Raw genomic sequence first — 17,713 nt, 5'->3', positions numbered from 1 at the left:
CAGCTCACATTCTCCTGCTTCAGAGGTAAATGTCATGCACTGCGAGGGTTAACCCAGAGAGCTGCAGCTCACATTCTCCTGCTTCAGAGGTAAATGTCAGCACTGCGAGGGTTAACCCGGAGAGCTGCAGCTCACATTCTCCTGCTTCAGAGGTAAATGTCAGCACTGCGAGGGTTAACCCAGAGAGCTGCAGCTCACATTCTCCTGCTTTAGAGGTCAATGTCAGCACTGCGAGGGTTAACCCGGAGAGCTGCAGCTCACATTCTCCAGCTTCAGAGGTAAATGTCATGCACTGAAGGGTTAACCCAGAGAGCTGCAGCTCACATTCTCCTGCTTCAGAGGTAAATGTCATGCACTGAAGGGTTAACCCAGAGAGCTGCAGCTCACATTCTCCTGCTTCAGAGGTAAATGTCATGCACTGAAGGGTTAACCCAGAGAGCTGCAGCTCACATTCTCCTGCTTCAGAGGTAAATGTCATGCACTGCAAGGGTTAACCCAGAGAGCTGCAGATCACATTCTCCTGCTTCAGAGGTAAATGTCAGCACTGCGAGGGTTAACCCAGAGAGCTGCAGCTCACATTCTCCTGCTTTAGAGGTCAATGTCATGCACTGCGAGGGTTAACCCGGAGAGCTGCAGCTCACATTCTCCTGGTTCAGAGGTAAATGTCATGCACTGCAAGGGTTAACCCAGAGAGCTGCCGCTCACATTCTCCTGCTTCAGAGGTAAATGTCAGCACTGCAAGGGTTAACCCAGAGAGCTGCCGCTCACATTCTCCTGCTTCAGAGGTAAATGTCATGCACTGCAAGGGTTAACCCAGAGAGCTGCCGCTCACATTCTCCTGCTTCTGAGGTAAATGTCAGCACTGCGAGGGTTAACGCAGTGAGCTGCCGCTCACATTCTCCTGCTTCAGAGGTAAATGTCAGCACTGCGAGGGTTAACCCGGAGAGCTGCCGCTCACATTCTCCTGCTTCAGAGGTAAATGTCACGCACTGCAAGGGTTAACCCAGAGAGCTGCAGCTCACATTCTCCTGCTTCAGAGGTAAATGTCAGAACTGCGAGGGTTAACCCAGAGAGCTGCAGCTCACATTCTCCTGCTTCAGAGGTAAATGTCAGCACTGCGAGGGTTAACCCAGAGAGCTGCAGCTCACATTCTCCTGCTTCAGAGGTAAATGTCAGCACTGCGAGGGTTAACCCAGAGAGCTGCAGCTCACATTCTCCTGCTTCAGAGGTAAATGTCAGCACTGCGAGGGTTAACCCGGAGAGCTGCAGCTCACATTATCCTGCTTCAGAGGTAAATGTCATGCACTGCAAGGGTTAACCCAGAGAGCTGCAGCTCACATTCTCCTGCTTCAGAGGTAAATGTCATGCACTGCGAGGGTTAACCCAGAGAGCTGCAGCTCACATCTCCAGCTTCAGAGGTAAACGTCATGCACTGCGAGGGTTAACCCAGAGAGCTGCAGCTCACATTCTCCTGCTCCAGAGGTAAATGTCAGCACTGCAAGGGTTAACCCAGAGAGCTGCAGCTCACATTCTCCTGCTTCAGAGGTAAATGTCAGCACTGCGAGGGTTAACCCAGAGAGCTGCAGCTCACATTCTCCTGCTTCAGAGGTAAATGTCAGCACTGCAAGGGTTAACCCAGGGAGCTGCAGCTCACATTCTCCTGCTTCAGAGGTAAACGTCATGCACTGCGAGGGTTAACCCGAGAGCTGCAGCTCACATTCTCCTGCTTCAGAGGTAAATGCCATGCACTGCGAGGGTTAACCCAGAGAGCTGCCGCTCACATTCTCCTGCTTCAGAGGTAAATGTCAGCACTGCGAGGGTTAACCCAGAGAGCTGCAGCTCACATTCTCCTGCTTCAGAGGTAAATGTCAGGCACTGCAAGGGTTAACCCAGAGAGCTGCAGCTCACATTCTCCTGCTTCAGAGGTAAATGTCAGCACTGCAAGGGTTAACCCAGAGAGCTGCAGCTCACATTCTCCTGCTACAGAGGTAAATGCCATGCACTGCGAGGGTTAACCCGGAGAGCTGCAGCTCACATTCTCCTGCTTCAGAGGTAAATGTCAGGCACTGCAAGGGTTAACCCAGAGAGCTGCAGCTCACATTCTCCTGCTCCAGAGGTAAATGTCAGCACTGCAAGGGTTAACCCGGAGAGCTGCAGCTCACATTCTCCTGCTTCAGAGGTAAATGTCAGCACTGCAAGGGTTAACCCAGAGAGCTGCAGCTCACATTCTCCTGCTTCAGAGGTAAATGTCAGGCACTGCAAGGGTTAACCCAGAGAGCTGCAGCTCACATTCTCCTGCTTCAGAGGTAAATGTCAGCACTGCAAGGGTTAACCCAGAGAGCTGCAGCTCACATTCTCCTGCTTCAGAGGTAAATGTCAGCACTGCAAGGGTTAACCCAGAGAGCTTCAGCTCACATTCTCCTGCTTCAGAGGTAAATGTCAGCACTGCAAGGGTTAACCCAGAGAGCTGCAGCTCACATTCTCCTGCTTCAGAGGTAAATGTCAGCACTGCAAGGGTTAACCCAGAGAGCTTCAGCTCACATTCTCCTGCTTCAGAGGTAAATGTCAGCACTGCAAGGGTTAACCCAGAGAGCTGCACCTCACATTCTCCTGCTTCAGAGGTAAATGTCAGCACTGCAAGGGTTAACCCAGAGAGCTTCAGCTCACATTCTCCTGCTTCAGAGGTAAATGTCAGCACTGCAAGGGTTAACCCAGAGAGCTGCAGCTCACATTCTCCTGCTTCAGAGGTAAATGTCATGCGCTGCATGGGTTAACCCAGAGAGCTGCAGCTCACGTTCTCCTGCTTCAGATGTAAATGTCAGCACTGCGAGGGTTAACCCAGAGAGCTTCAGCTCACATTCTCCTGCTTCAGAGGTAAATGTCAGCACTGCAAGGGTTAACCCAGAGAGCTGCAGCTCACATTCTCCTGCTCCAGAGGTAAATGTCACGCGCTGCATGGGTTAACCCAGAGAGCTGCAGCTCACATTCTCCTGTTTCAGGGGTAAACGTCATGCACTGCGAGGGTTAACCCAGAGAGCTGCCGCTCACATTCTCCTGCTTCAGAGGTAAATGTCAGCACTGCAATGGTTAACCCGGAGAGCTGCAGCTCACATTCTCCTGCTTCAGAGGTAAATGTCATGCACTGCGAGGGTTAACCCAGAGAGCTGCAGCTCACATTCACCTGCTTTCACTTCTGCTTTTCTACACAGTTCTCTGGCCACTGTCCCAGAACCATTAATGATGCATAAAATGACCAAAACCACAGTCAGCTCTGATGAATCTTCATTTTGTGCTTGTTAAATTGTTTTGAGTGTGATGGGTTTATATGTGTTATCACTAATCTCCATAATTAGCTGAAAATACCCTTTTTAGTCCAAGAATTGTTCATGGTGTTGATTTTACAGGTAGCATGGTCAGGTGTGCTTGCATTTCTTTAGTTAAAACTCTCTCACAGAATAAAAACAAACAATATTTCTTTACTTTTAGTCCACTTTGTGCTGTTGTGGAGCATTTTAGGACCCTAGCGTAATTTTCCCGATTCATGCCCTTATATAGGTGTAAATCACCCTATCCTTATATAGGCATAGAAATACTAACCATATTTAGACATAGCTCATGCAGTCCAAATACGGCAGGGCTACTTCCACTAATTCTGAAAATCCACAACGATTTCCTGGAGAAACCCACCTTCAGCAGTCAGGGACTTCCCCTTGCTTGAATATTAATTTATCCTAGAAATCATGGAGTTTTCAAAGAACCGAGTCTTTGATGACGTTATTATGTCCAACCTTACGGCAAAGCTCAGCACCTTCAAGGTATAAATATGCCCACATTTGCCTTAGCAAACACACGGAGCAGTTCGACTATCTACTTGCCCGACGCAGCTCGCTACAGCAAGTGCCGAAGGAAATCGACCCTCCAGCGGGCGCACTGAGACACTCTGTCTTTTCTCCTGCCGAGAAATCCAGCCCCAGTGTTTCCAGGCTACTCTTGCGGGTTGCTGGTAAATCGAGTCCTGAGAGAGAGAGATACCCTGTCTCCTACATTCTAAACCAAGGTACGGAGCTGATTAGACCCTTAGAGAATTCTTGGATAGATTCTTTCCAGAGAATACTAAAACTTAGGCTACACCTTACTTACTTCTTCCCTTGTACTAGACCTAAGTTAGGTACACAGGGGTAGGCGTATTTTAGAAGCACCAGTTGAGAACATTTAGTCTTTATTTATTAATGTATGTATTTTATGGCTTAGAAACCATACCATGCTTCTACAGTATTATTTCATAATACTCTTCGTACTGTACGCATTGTACTTTGCAACCAGTCTTACGATTGTAGCAGTTCATTTCTTCTGCTTGAGAAAGAAGACTGTTCAATAAATACCTTTTTATTGAAAACGCCCGTCCCTCTATTTCTCTGCACCTCTGGTGAAACGAAGCATGCACGATTGACTGAGTGAAATAACTATCGATTGTTTCCGCAACTCTAGAGATACGTTTCTTATTCTTTGGAAACAAAGTTGTCATGTTTTAAGCGGTTGTCATAAACTAATCCCTTCTTGTTTGTTCGAGAAAGTTTCTAGTGACCTCTGAGCTAGCTGGCACTCACAATTAAGTTTAATATTTAATAGAGACCTAGTCGACCTCAGTCCTACGTCTAACCTATAGGATATATTATCCCAATGCGCAGAGCCTATTGGGAATATAGGAACTACACTACAGTGCTAGGCTCCCAATGGGTTTCCAGATATTTCATGTTTTTCCTAAATGTAGGGAAATAAACGATAGCAGAGAATAGACAATTTGATATTTTTCAAATATGTAGGTTTTTCTTCTTTCATACTAGGTTTGTCTTCTATCAACTGTTTTTTATGAGCTGGTATTTGAATGTCCCGCATTATTGTAATTTTATAATTTTCTGTAATTCCTTCATCTCACAATAACTGCACTTTTTTTCCTTCAGTGTACATCCACAGATGGGTCAGTTTTGTTGTTGATGTACTTAAATTAGTACCAAATTCACTGAAGCTCTATGTTTATTTCTTTGTGTGTTCAGTGATGGTGGAGTACTCGCTGATGTCTTTGTAGGTTTGAAGATTGACTGAAGCTCTTCACACATTCACTGCACTGGAATGGCTTTTCCCTTGTGTGTTCGCTGATGCAGTTTTAGGTGTGATAATTGATTAAACCTCTTCACACATTCACTGCACTGGAATGGTTTTTCCCCAGTGTGTGTTCTCTGATGCTGTTTTAGGTTTGATAATCGATTAAACCTCTTCACACATTCACTGCACTGGAATGGTTTTTCCCCAGTGTGTGTTCGCTGATGCAGTTTAAAGCTTGATAATTGAGTAAACCTCTTCACACATTCACTGCAATTATATATTTTTTCTCCTGTGTGTGTTCTCTGATGGAGTTTTAGGTCGGATAAATACATAAAGCTCTTCCCACATTCATTACACTTGAATGGTTTATCCCCTGTGTGTGTTCTCTGATGCTGTTTTAGGTTTGATAATTGACTAAACCTCTTCACACATTCACTGCAATGATATTGTTTTTCTCCTGTGTGTGTTCTCTGATGGAGTTTTAGGTTCCATAACTTCATAAAGCTCTTCCCACATTCATTGCACTTGAATGGTTTTTCCCCTGTGTGTGTTCTTTGATGCTGTTTTAGGTTTGATAATCGATTAAACCTCTTCACACATTCACTGCACTGGAATGGTTTTTCCCCAGTGTGTGTTCGCTGATGCAGTTTAAGGCTTGATAATTGACTAAACCTCTTCACACATTCACTGCAATGATATGGTTTTTCTCCTGTGTGTGTTCTCTGATGGAGTTTTAGGGCGGATAAATACATAAAGCTCTTCCCACATTCACTGCACTTGAATGGTTTTTCCCCTGTGTGTGTTCGCTGATGCACTTTTAAGCTTGATAAATGACCAAACCTCTTCACACATTCGCTGCAATTATATGGTTTTTCTCCCGTGTTTATTCTCTGATGGTGTTTTAGGGCTGATAAATATATAAAGCTCTTCCCACAATTGCTGCACTTGAACGGTTTTTCCCCTGTGTGTGTTTTCTGATGCTGTTTTAGGTGTGCAGATTGACTAAAGCTCTTCCCACATTCATTGCACTTAAATGGGTTTTCCCCTGTGTGCATTCGTTGATGATACATTAATCCTGAAGAGTAACTAAACCTACTTCCACATTCACTGCACTTGAATGGTTTTTCTCTAGTGTGTGTTCTCTGATGAATCCTCAATCTTGAAAATTCACTAAAACTACTTCCACATTCACTGCAATGGTGTGGTTTTTCCCCAGTGTGTGTTTTCTGATGCTGTTTGAGGTGTGTTAATCGACAAAAGCTCTTCACACATTCACTGCACTTGTATGGTTTTTCCCCTGTGTGATTTCTCTGATGGTATTTTAAGTCTGTTAATCGACTAAAGCTCTTCACACATTCACTGCACTTAAACATTTTTTCCCCTGTGTGTGTTTGCTGATGATACCTTAATGTTGACAAATTCCTAAAACTACTTCCACATTCCCTGCAATGGTATGGTTTTTCCCCTGTGTGTGTTCGCTGATGATTCCTTAATGTTGAGGAATTCCTAAAACGACTTCCACATTCACTGCAGTGATATGGTGTTTCTCCTGTGTGTGTTCTCTGATGCTTTTTTAGGTGTGATGATTGACTAAAGATCTTCAGACATTCACTGCAATGATATGGTTTATCCCCCGTGTGTGTTTGTTGATAATGCTTTAATCCTGAAGAGGAACTCAAACTACTTCCACATTCACTGCCATTATATGCTTTTTCCGCTGTGTGTGTTCTCAGATGCTTTTTAAGTTATGATAATTGACTACAGCTCTTTAGACATTCACTGCCATGATATTGTTTTTCTCCAGTGTGTGTTCGCTGATGCCTTTTTAGACTCTGTAAATATATAAAGCTCTTCCCACATTCACTCCACTTGAATGGCTTTTCCCCTGTGTGTGTTCGCTGATGACTCCTGAGTTTAGATGATTCCGTAAAACTACTTCCACATTCACTGCAAGTGTGTGTTTTTTCTTTCTTGGTTGGTGTCTCTGAGTCAGGTATGTATTTTTCTACATCTCTTGACTGTGCTTTCTGAGCAGCCAACATGACAGATAAAGCACTTGTGTTATTCTCACACTCCATGTATGTGTGTGGTATTTGCACGTTTGCTTTCCTAAAGTGCAAAGATCACAAAATACTTGCCACACTTATAACGTGTGTAAGGCTTCTTTGTGGGCACTTGTGTCTTTAGAATGGATAATGGTTCTGCAAGCTTGTGAGTAAAGATCCATTGTCCTTCCGGTCGGTGCACACTGGGACAGTACTCTGTATTTTATATCGCAGACCCCCATTTCTTTTAACTTTCAGTTAACTCTGATTTTCGCTGGTTGCTTTGGAATCGCTTGAAAGAGTTTACAATACACCTCTAGCACTGAATGGTTGTCTGATATCACGTTACGAAGCAGAGCTCTGCTGTAACCACCTCATGATCAAAGCTGGTACTGGACATGTTTACACAAGAAGTGGTTGATCAGTGTTGTCATAATTTTCTAGAGGTCATTTCTTCATCTTGAGACACGGAGGTGCACAGCTGAGACTCGTAGAATCACTGAATTGCCCTTGACGGTACTTCCAAGATCTGTCAGTTTATGTTCAGGGTCGGCTGCCTCTGTCGGCACTTATGTTTTCCTGAATACTGGAACTCAATGTTTCAGACTTTGCTTTGCAGATTTACAGTATTATCTTCATCATTCTTAAACATTTTGTGCAATCAAGGATTGTTTTCTGTCGGATGTAAAGAGTTTTAAATTACTTAAATGGAAAATAACGGAATGTGCATATACAATTTTTAATTGATTGTAAAAGCATCTCATTTATTACTATTGTTGAAACTTATGAAGACATTTTAAGACATATTTAACCATACAGAGATATTTACATAAAAGTTCCTTTGAACATGCCACAATCTTATTTATGTCAGCAAAGGTGTTCATAGAGTAACTTAGCAAAAAAAAGTGTGCTTGCATAGCAGTCATATACTAGTTAAAGCTTTGGGTAGATGCATATGGTCAAGGTTTTGTTAAAACAAGAACAGCTCTTGGAGTAAGCGATGGATCAGGAAGACGCAAGACAGCACGGTGGGCATCAGGATGTTGTGCCATACAGCAAATCATATTGTTCATGGAGGTGCTAACAAAAGGGGAGGCAACAAGGACAAAGGGCGCTCAGCTATAAGTAAGGCTAAATTGTAATCACAAAGTTATCCAACAGACTGCTACAAGACTGGAAGGAAGGTTACCAAACTTCCTTAAGTAATCTTGGAGACTCCAAGATAGAAACTAAATATAGATTCCTGTCGAGCAATCAAAATTCTATTGCTGTTTATCTCAGCAACAGCAAAACAAATATAAAAATCAGTAGATCAAGAGTATGAAAAATTGTGAACACTTCCTCAACTCGTAAAGTGTTAAAGCACCAGGATCAATGTCTGTACAGGGGCTTTCATGCACCAAATTCAAAGTACATCAATCCAAAGTCAAATAGAAAATGTCAATCCAAAGTTCTGTTCTGTCTCACGAGTTCTTTATTCACTCGAAGAATTCCAAAGTTCCACGTTAATAAATTTCAAAGCAAAATTTCAAGATTTCACAACTTCCAATGTGCATCAGCACCAGCCAACACGTGTTTCGTTGGGCATTTATCAATGCCAACCAACTTCATCAGGGCTGCAAGCCAAAATAATACAGTATGATAATCAAGTATATGCTCAAGATTATAGGTTCAATTTAAGAGAAGTTAATTCAGGTTACAAAAATTCACCACCTAGGTGAGAGCATAAACACAGCACCCTCTTAATAGTGACACATCTGATGTACATTAAGTGGATCCCAGTGAAAAAACATAACACACAGAAAAAACATTCTGTCCTTGTGCCAAATTCATTCCACCTAATTTAATTACCTTATTCCATTAATATTTGTCCTTAAATCTTTAGCAGTTTCGAGCTCTAATCTGGCTCTGCAAGCAACAATTCCTGGAATGACATAGGGAGGCTCTAAACAATGTCACCACAATCAGCAAGAACCATATTACTTAGGTCCATCTACATCTGTTAGGCCATGCACGACCAAGAAATTAAATAGTGAAACTAATCTCAATATCTCGAGTGAATATGTTCACAACTTAAAAAACGATAAATATCAAGGTATACCTCTCTCCGTTCTCACTCGCGTTAATATCTGATGCCACAAGTTATCTCACGTTAGTCAGTCTGTCAGAATAAATCAGAACATGCCTCTGTTATTTATCTTGCTATATATAAGAAACAATAGCGGTAATATTAGTTCGCCATACTCTGTCTTACCTAATCTTGCACCCGTTAAACATCCCGCACTCTCGTTCCGAGATGAGTCCGGTATACAGGGTCTATCAAAGAAGAGCCATTAATTATGAATCTCCTGTCAGTAAATATACTTAGTGTAAATAGCGGTACAGAGGATAACTCTTACCTATATCCCTCTGTCGTGATATATTTAGTAATGACTCCTCATGTATCAACAACCGGCGTGTGTGGTAGCCGCCATCTTTCTAAAGTAGTACCAGTGAGGTACTATCGGGCCAACTTAAATTGTCAAATGGCAGCCGCCATCTTGAAGCATGTTCGTTAAACACGTTAATCTATTTTAATATAATGTATTTGCCCCATTGTATTTAGGCATAAAAACCTATCAATATATCAAGAATAACGACATTATTGCTCCATATGTCGAATATCCCATTTGCTCAATGTCTATTATATTCGATTGCGGTAGCCAGTTTCTTACCGCCATCTTGTGACGGGTAGTATTTGTAAGAGGGAAGTATACGGTCGCTAGGCTACTGTTCTCCATCCACAAAATTCATATCAAACTACTTATTCAAAAGTATTGGTATTTATGTGAATAGACTAAATAGTTATTAAAACCATATGCCGAATTTATCACAACGCTATAATAAGGATCACATAGGTCAGATTTCCGCCGCCATCTTGGAATGGTTGGGATTATCACTAATCTATAGAACGAGATACCTATCACTAACTACTGTAATCCAATTCATAAAAAGGGGGGTCACGATTCCGTATATTTTGGAAGTATCATCAAATTCAGTTAATAGGTCATAAATTCTGCAAAGTGTACAAATAACTTGTTTGGTTATGTGGTGACAGAGTGTTGAGCGTCCCGCGTCACTCCTATGTTAAAACCTGATAGAATTCAAACATTATCAATCTAAAGGGGTCATGGCATAAACATTTGAAGTACCCGGGTTTCATTAGGTAATAAAATTTTCAGTTGTAACACTGTATTAATGCCATACGTAAACAAACAAGAGCCAAATCAAATACTGTTACACAATGAACTTGATTAATCTCCTAAGAAATATTGCAGTTCTGTGTCGATATTAAGTCCTTCTTCTACAGCCCGAAGGACCATAATCCAGCGTGCCTCTCTCCGTCTTAATTTCAGTGTTCTATCTCCTCCACGTTTATCAAGTACCACCTGTTCAATACCATGGAATGAGAATTTATGATTCTCCTTATCATTGCTGTTTTGTATAGAATGTGACGCTATCGGGTATCTCGTATCTCCATTCTTGAGTGCCCGATAGTGCTCCACCATCCTATCTTTAAGCCTCCTTACAGTACTCCCTACGTAAATTTTTCCGCAGGCACAGGCAATGACATAGATAACAAAATTAGAATCACAGTTAATAAAAGTATCAATGTGATGAGTACCTGTATCGTTGTATTCGAATGTCAAAACTTTCCTCCGTGCCCACCAACATGAACTACAGTTGCCACAGTAATGGAAGCCTTTGGGACGGGCACGTAACCATTCACTGTATCCTGGGTGAACACTGGGTTTAGGGTAACTCGGGCTGACAATATTAGCAATCGTCATTCCTTTTCTAAAAGTAATACTTGGGTTATCTTTAAGGTAAGGTTTAAGATCTTTATCAGCATAGAGCATATGCCAGTATTTTTTCATGATACCAAAAATCTTATTACTCCCCACACCAAAATTAGTTATCATCCTGATAGTCTGGTTATCAGTAACCGTATCCCTCTTAATTTTAGGTTTAAGAGTCACCGATCGTTCAAGTTTATGTACCCTATTCACAGCCTGATTAATGACCCTATTCGAGTAACCTCTGTTCTTAAACCTCATCTTCATATCCCTAATATTTTTGTCAAAATCAGTATCACTAGAGCAGTTTCGTCTAGCTCTAATCATTTCCCCATATGGGATTGAATTGATCTGGCTCTTAGGGTGGCAGCTGTCCGCTCGTAAAAGAGAGTTACAACTAGTCTCTTTACGAAACATGCGACTGTTAAGTTTCTTACCCTCCACAAATAATTCAATATCAAGGAAGGTTAGCTTCACTTTATCATACTGTGTGGTAAATGACATATTAAGGTCATTAGTATTTAAAAATTCCAGAAACATCTTCAATTCATCAGTAGTGCCTCTCCAAAATAATAAACAGTCGTCAATGAACCTTCCCCAGTAGTATATATGGTCTATCCATTGACTGCCCCTAGGGCCCCAAATCCACTCCGCCTCCAACCTCCCCATGAAGAGGTTCGCGAAGGACGGAGCAAATTTAGAACCCATCGCAGTCCCAGTCTTTTGCTTGTACCAGGAGGATTCAAAGAGAAAGTAGTTGTTTACTAGAACCATTCTGGTCATCTCTAATAACATAGAGGTGTGATCTAAATATTCGGCTGGTCTTTTATTCAGGAAACTCTCAATTGCTAGGATGCCCTGTTCGTGGTCTATATTTGAATATAAAGATACCACATCCAGAGTTACTAGAATCATATCATCATCCCACACTACATCACTCATAATGTTCAGGACATGTTTTGTGTCTTCAATGTGTGACGGTAAATTATAAACAAAAGGTCTTAAATATGAATCAACAAATTGGGATAATCTCTCCGTGGGCCCCCCAATACCCGAAATTATCGGTCTACCCGGTGGTTTCTGTCTGTCCTTATGTATTTTGGGTAAACAATACATACAAGGGGCCCTAGGGGATTGTATCTTAAGATACTGAAATTCATCGTTATCCAAAAGACCTTTATCATACCACTCTTTCAGTTTTGTATTGATTGTACCTTTAATCCTTTCCAATGGGTTAACAGCTACCTTCTCATAATATTTATCATTTCCAAGTTGGGACAAAACTTCATTGTTGTAGTCAATACGATTCATAACAACAATGTTGCCACCCTTATCAGCACTGCGTATTATTAATTCAGGGTGATCAGTAAGTTGACGTAGTGCCTCCCTTTCATCTGTTTTCAAATTGTCACGTTGAAATTTCTTATTTTGTTGTCCTTCTCTTTTAATTAAATTGTCTATATCCAGAGTAACTGCTTTGTAAAAGGCATCGATAACATTACCGGAAGACAGTTGTGGCGTCCATTTAGATTTATCTTTAAACCCACTAGGAGATGTTAAACCAGGATTAATCTCAAGATCTCTAAAAAGAGAGTTCATAGTTACAGGGTCATCTTCTGATTCAGTCAGGGACAATAATAGTTTCGTGTCACACAGGTCTTGAATAGTAATCTCAGTCAATAATGGTTTATTTGGTGTTTTTGTCCTTACGTTATCTTTCAAAGAAAAGAACTTTTTTAGTTTTAGTAAACGTACAAACTTATACACATCAATTTTAGTTGAATACCAATCAATATTCTTGGTAGGACAATACCCCAAACCTTTCTTTAATACATTACTCATACTGTCAGACAATTCAACAGATGAAAGGTTAATCACTTCAATTTCTTTAGAACTGGTATCTATTTCCTCCATGACCTCAGTCTCTCCCTCATCCCCGGGACCGCTTCTCCTGCGTTTGCCACGGCTCCCTCTCCTTGTCTTCCTGTTTGTGCATTGCCAAATCTCCCTCCTGTATCTCGGATTCCTCTTTTGAACCTCTGAACCTCTACTAAAAAATTGTTAGTATTTGTGGTATCCCCACAAGTTACAAGTTATTTGTACACTTTGCAGAATTTATGACCTATTAACTGAATTTGATGATACTTCCAAAATATACGGAATCGTGACCCCCCTTTTTATGAATTGGATTACAGTAGTTAGTGATAGGTATCTCGTTCTATAGATTAGTGATAATCCCAACCATTCCAAGATGGCGGCGGAAATCTGACCTATGTGATCCTTATTATAGCGTTGTGATAAATTCGGCATATGGTTTTAATAACTATTTAGTCTATTCACATAAATACCAATACTTTTGAATAAGTAGTTTGATATGAATTTTGTGGATGGAGAACAGTAGCCTAGCGACCGTATACTTCCCTCTTACAAATACTACCCGTCACAAGATGGCGGTAAGAAACTGGCTACCGCGATCGAATATAATAGACATTGAGCAAATGGGATATTCGACATATGGAGCAATAATGTCGTTATTCTTGATATATTGATAGGTTTTTATGCCTAAATACAATGGGGCAAATACATTATATTAAAATAGATTAACGTGTTTAACGAACATGCTTCAAGATGGCGGCTGCCATTTGACAATTTAAGTTGGCCCGATAGTACCTCACTGGTACTACTTTAGAAAGATGGCGGCTACCACACACGCCGGTTGTTGATACATGAGGAGTCATTACTAAATATATCACGACAGAGGGATATAGGTAAGAGTTATCCTCTGTACCGCTATTTACACTAAGTATATTTACTGACAGGAGATTCATAATTAATGGCTCTTCTTTGATAGACCCTGTATACCGGACTCATCTCGGAACGAGAGTGCGGGATGTTTAACGGGTGCAAGATTAGGTAAGACAGAGTATGGCGAACTAATATTACCGCTATTGTTTCTTATATATAGCAAGATAAATAACAGAGGCATGTTCTGATTTATTCTGACAGACTGACTAACGTGAGATAACTTGTGGCATCAGATATTAACGCGAGTGAGAACGGAGAGAGGTATACCTTGATATTTATCGTTTTTTAAGTTGTGAACATATTCACTCGAGATATTGAGATTAGTTTCACTATTTAATTTCTTGGTCGTGCATGGCCTAACAGATGTAGATGGACCTAAGTAATATGGTTCTTGCTGATTGTGGTGACATTGTTTAGAGCCTCCCTATGTCATTCCAGGAATTGTTGCTTGCAGAGCCAGATTAGAGCTCGAAACTGCTAAAGATTTAAGGACAAATATTAATGGAATAAGGTAATTAAATTAGGTGGAATGAATTTGGCACAAGGACAGAATGTTTTTTCTGTGTGTTATGTTTTTTCACTGGGATCCACTTAATGTACATCAGATGTGTCACTATTAAGAGGGTGCTGTGTTTATGCTCTCACCTAGGTGGTGAATTTTTGTAACCTGAATTAACTTCTCTTAAATTGAACCTATAATCTTGAGCATATACTTGATTATCATACTGTATTATTTTGGCTTGCAGCCCTGATGAAGTTGGTTGGCATTGATAAATGCCCAACGAAACACGTGTTGGCTGGTGCTGATGCACATTGGAAGTTGTGAAATCTTGAAATTTTGCTTTGAAATTTATTAACGTGGAACTTTGGAATTCTTCGAGTGAATAAAGAACTCGTGAGACAGAACAGAACTTTGGATTGACATTTTCTATTTGACTTTGGATTGATGTACTTTGAATTTGGTGCATGAAAGCCCCTGTACAGACATTGATCCTGGTGCTTTAACACTTTACGAGTTGAGGAAGTGTTCACAATTTTTCATACTCTTGATCTACTGATTTTTATATTTGTTTTGCTGTTGCTGAGATAAACAGCAATAGAATTTTGATTGCTCGACAGGAATCTATATTTTGTTCATGGAGGTGACTGGTTTCATTCACTACTAACTTTTTTTCAGGAGGATTCCCCTCGCTGTTTACTCGAGGCCTGATTAAGGGGGCCTTTTGTGCGCTGATTGTGTTTGGGCCCTTGTGGCGTAAAGGGGCTCTATCTGGCCCTTGTAGGCCCTGCATTTATTTATTTATTTATTTATTTTTAGTATTTATAGAGCGCTGCATTTACCCATGGGCGTCTTGGCGCTGATAAATCATTTGTTAAATGCAAGCTGTGAAGTTAGGGACCGGTTAATTAAACAGAGATAGTTATTGAGTAAACAGCCAAGTTTTCAGGAGTTTACGGAATTGGAGGAGCGTGGCACTTTGTCTGATGTTAGGAGGCAGGGTGTTCCAGAGTCTGGGGGCCGCCACAAGAAAGCGTCGGTCACCCCAGGTGACTGTTTTGGTGCGGGGAACAGTCAGTTGATTGAGAGTGGCTGATCGTAAGGCTCTGGTGGGTTTATAGCGTTGTAGTTGAGTTTTTAAGTAGTGGGGTCCTTGATTGTTCACTGCTTTGAACACAATGCAAAGTGATTTAAAGTGAATTCTTTTTTGTATCGTGAGCCAGTGAAAATCCTTGATATCTTTGGAGATAGATTCAAACTTAGTCTTGCCAGAGAGCAGACGGGCCGCCGCGTTTTGAGCCGATTGGAGTTTTGTGATGACTCTGGTTTGAGCATTTAGGAATAGCCCGTTACAATAGTCCAAAGATGAAAGGACAAGGGCAGTGACAAGAGTCTTAATGGCAGTGTCAGGGAGAAAAGGACGAATTTTCCTGATCATTTTTAGTTTCAGGTGTGCCATAGACACTGTTTTAATGGCGTGGTCCATAAAGATTAGACCATCGTCGAAGGTGACTCCGAGGTTCCTAACCTTCGTGGTGGGAGTGGGAGGGGTATTGAAGGTCTCTGGCCACCAACTAGTTGGCCAGGCTGGTTGGAGTGATCCAAATATGAGTACCTCGGTTTTTTCCGAATTTAACTTAAGGCAGTTGGTGGCCATCCATTCTCCTATAGCTAGGAGCCCTTTCTTAAATTTTTCGGCTACTTGCTCTCCATCCCCTTTAATTGCCAACACTAGTTGGGTGTCGTCGGCGTAGGAGGTTAGGCTCATCCCATGTGCTTTGATGGTCTTAGCAAGGTCCGACACATAAATGTTAAAAAGTGTCGGACTCAGGGATGAGCCTTGAGGAACTCCACAAGGGGCAGAGAGTTGGGCCGATTGAAAGGGTCCTAAAATGACAGCCTGCGTTCTTTTGGCAAGAAAGGACGCAATTAAGTCTTTGGCCGTGTGACAAATGCCAAATCCCTGGACACGATCGACCAAGGTGTTGTGGTCGACCGTGTCGAAGGCCGCCGATAAATCTAGCAGAACCAGGATGGCAGTGCCACCCTGGTCCCTGATTACCCTGATGTCATCGGCGGCTTTGATCAGGGCTGTCTCAGTCCCATGATGTTTTCTGAACCCAAACTGGGTGTTGTCCAGAAGCTGATGTTGTTCTATAAACTCGGATATCTGGGTGTTCATGATTTTTTCAGTCACCTTTGCCATGAAGGGGAGACTAGCGATGGGGCGGTAGTTTTTTAGCTCACTTTTATCCAAGGAGGGTTTTTTTAACAAGGGTTTTAATAAGGTGTTTTTGAGGGGATCCGGGTAATTGCCTGATAGAAGAATTGAGTTACAAACTTGCGTGAGTGCCGGTAGGATAGAATCCATGACCGGTCGGAGTACGGAGAGAGGGCAGGGATCCAGAAGTGATCCTGATTTAATAGTGGATAGTATATTTTTTATTTGGTATGGGGTGACCGGTTGGAAGCTAAGAAACATGTTGGCAGGACAAGAGGTAGTGGGTGTGATAGTATTTCGAGGTGATTTGGTGGAAAAAGCCTGATAGATATCGTCTACTTTAGTGAAAAAAAAGGAGGCGAGGGAGTCACACAAAGATTGCGACGGAGGAGGAGTGAGGTCAGGAGAATGACCTGATAGTGCTTTGGTGATTTGAAATAATTGTCTGCTAGAGTTCTTAGCTTTTTCAATTTGATCACTATAGTATTCGTTTTTTGCTTTCGCTATCATGGCTTTGTAAAGTGTTAGGGCTTCCTTATAAACTACTTTATTGGCTGTGTCATAGTCTTTTCGCCAAATTCTTTCCTTGCTACGATTAGTCTGTTTTTGTGCCCTTAATTTTTCATTGTACCAAGGGGCAGTGGGTTTGGATCTATTTCTGGAATGCTCCTTGGAAGGGGCTGACTGGTTTGTAGCTTGGCCCAGCCAATCGTGGAATTGCTGTACCGCTAAATTGGGATCTGAGGCGAACGTAGGACGAGTTTGTTCCAATATAAGTTGCAGATTCTCATGATTTATATTTTTCCAGTCTTTGAAAGATTGTTTGGGCATGGGACATGGATTGGTGCTGGAATGAATATTGATGACTAAATTTGCAAAAATTGCAAAGTGGTCAGTCCAAGGCATCGGCAGAATGTTGGTAATTTGCAGGCCTTCTAAGTTCGAGAAAATGGGGTCCAGGATGTGGCCTGCTTGATGAGTGGAGGACGTGACGAGTTGTTTTAGCCCTAGGGTTTCTAAATCAGAGATGAGGGCAGCAGTGTCGGTAAGGTGACCTAGGTCTAAATGAAAGTTTAGGTCCCCTAGGACAGTAAAGGTACTTTCCGTGGCTACAGATTCCATCATGGTATTAATGCTTGATAAAAAGGCCGTCTTAGATCCTGGAGGGCGATATATTAATATTCCCTTAAAATTAAACAGGGGA

General features: G+C 41.7%; 1 protein-coding gene across 1 annotated transcript in view; it reads right to left on the bottom strand.

Annotated features, from left to right (window-relative positions):
- Nucleotides 1-5,117: 5,117 nt before the first annotated feature.
- The window catches only part of LOC144805476 (uncharacterized), a 187,244-nt gene continuing 174,648 nt past the window's right edge, over nucleotides 5,118-17,713 (bottom strand). Inside the window, exons 3-5 of the mRNA XM_078672022.1 lie at nucleotides 12,230-12,827; nucleotides 11,189-11,470; nucleotides 5,118-6,839 (exon numbers count right to left, since the gene is read on the bottom strand). Of these exons, the coding sequence (XP_078528148.1) occupies nucleotides 5,118-6,839; nucleotides 11,189-11,470; nucleotides 12,230-12,827 (2,602 nt within the window). The remainder of the gene's footprint in view (nucleotides 6,840-11,188; nucleotides 11,471-12,229; nucleotides 12,828-17,713) is intronic.

This window comes from Lissotriton helveticus, assembly GCF_964261635.1.
Source record: "Lissotriton helveticus chromosome 1_1 unlocalized genomic scaffold, aLisHel1.1 SUPER_1_unloc_11, whole genome shotgun sequence".
Lineage (NCBI taxonomy): Eukaryota > Metazoa > Chordata > Amphibia > Caudata > Salamandridae > Lissotriton > Lissotriton helveticus.
This window is presented reverse-complemented; position numbering and strand designations above follow the sequence as displayed.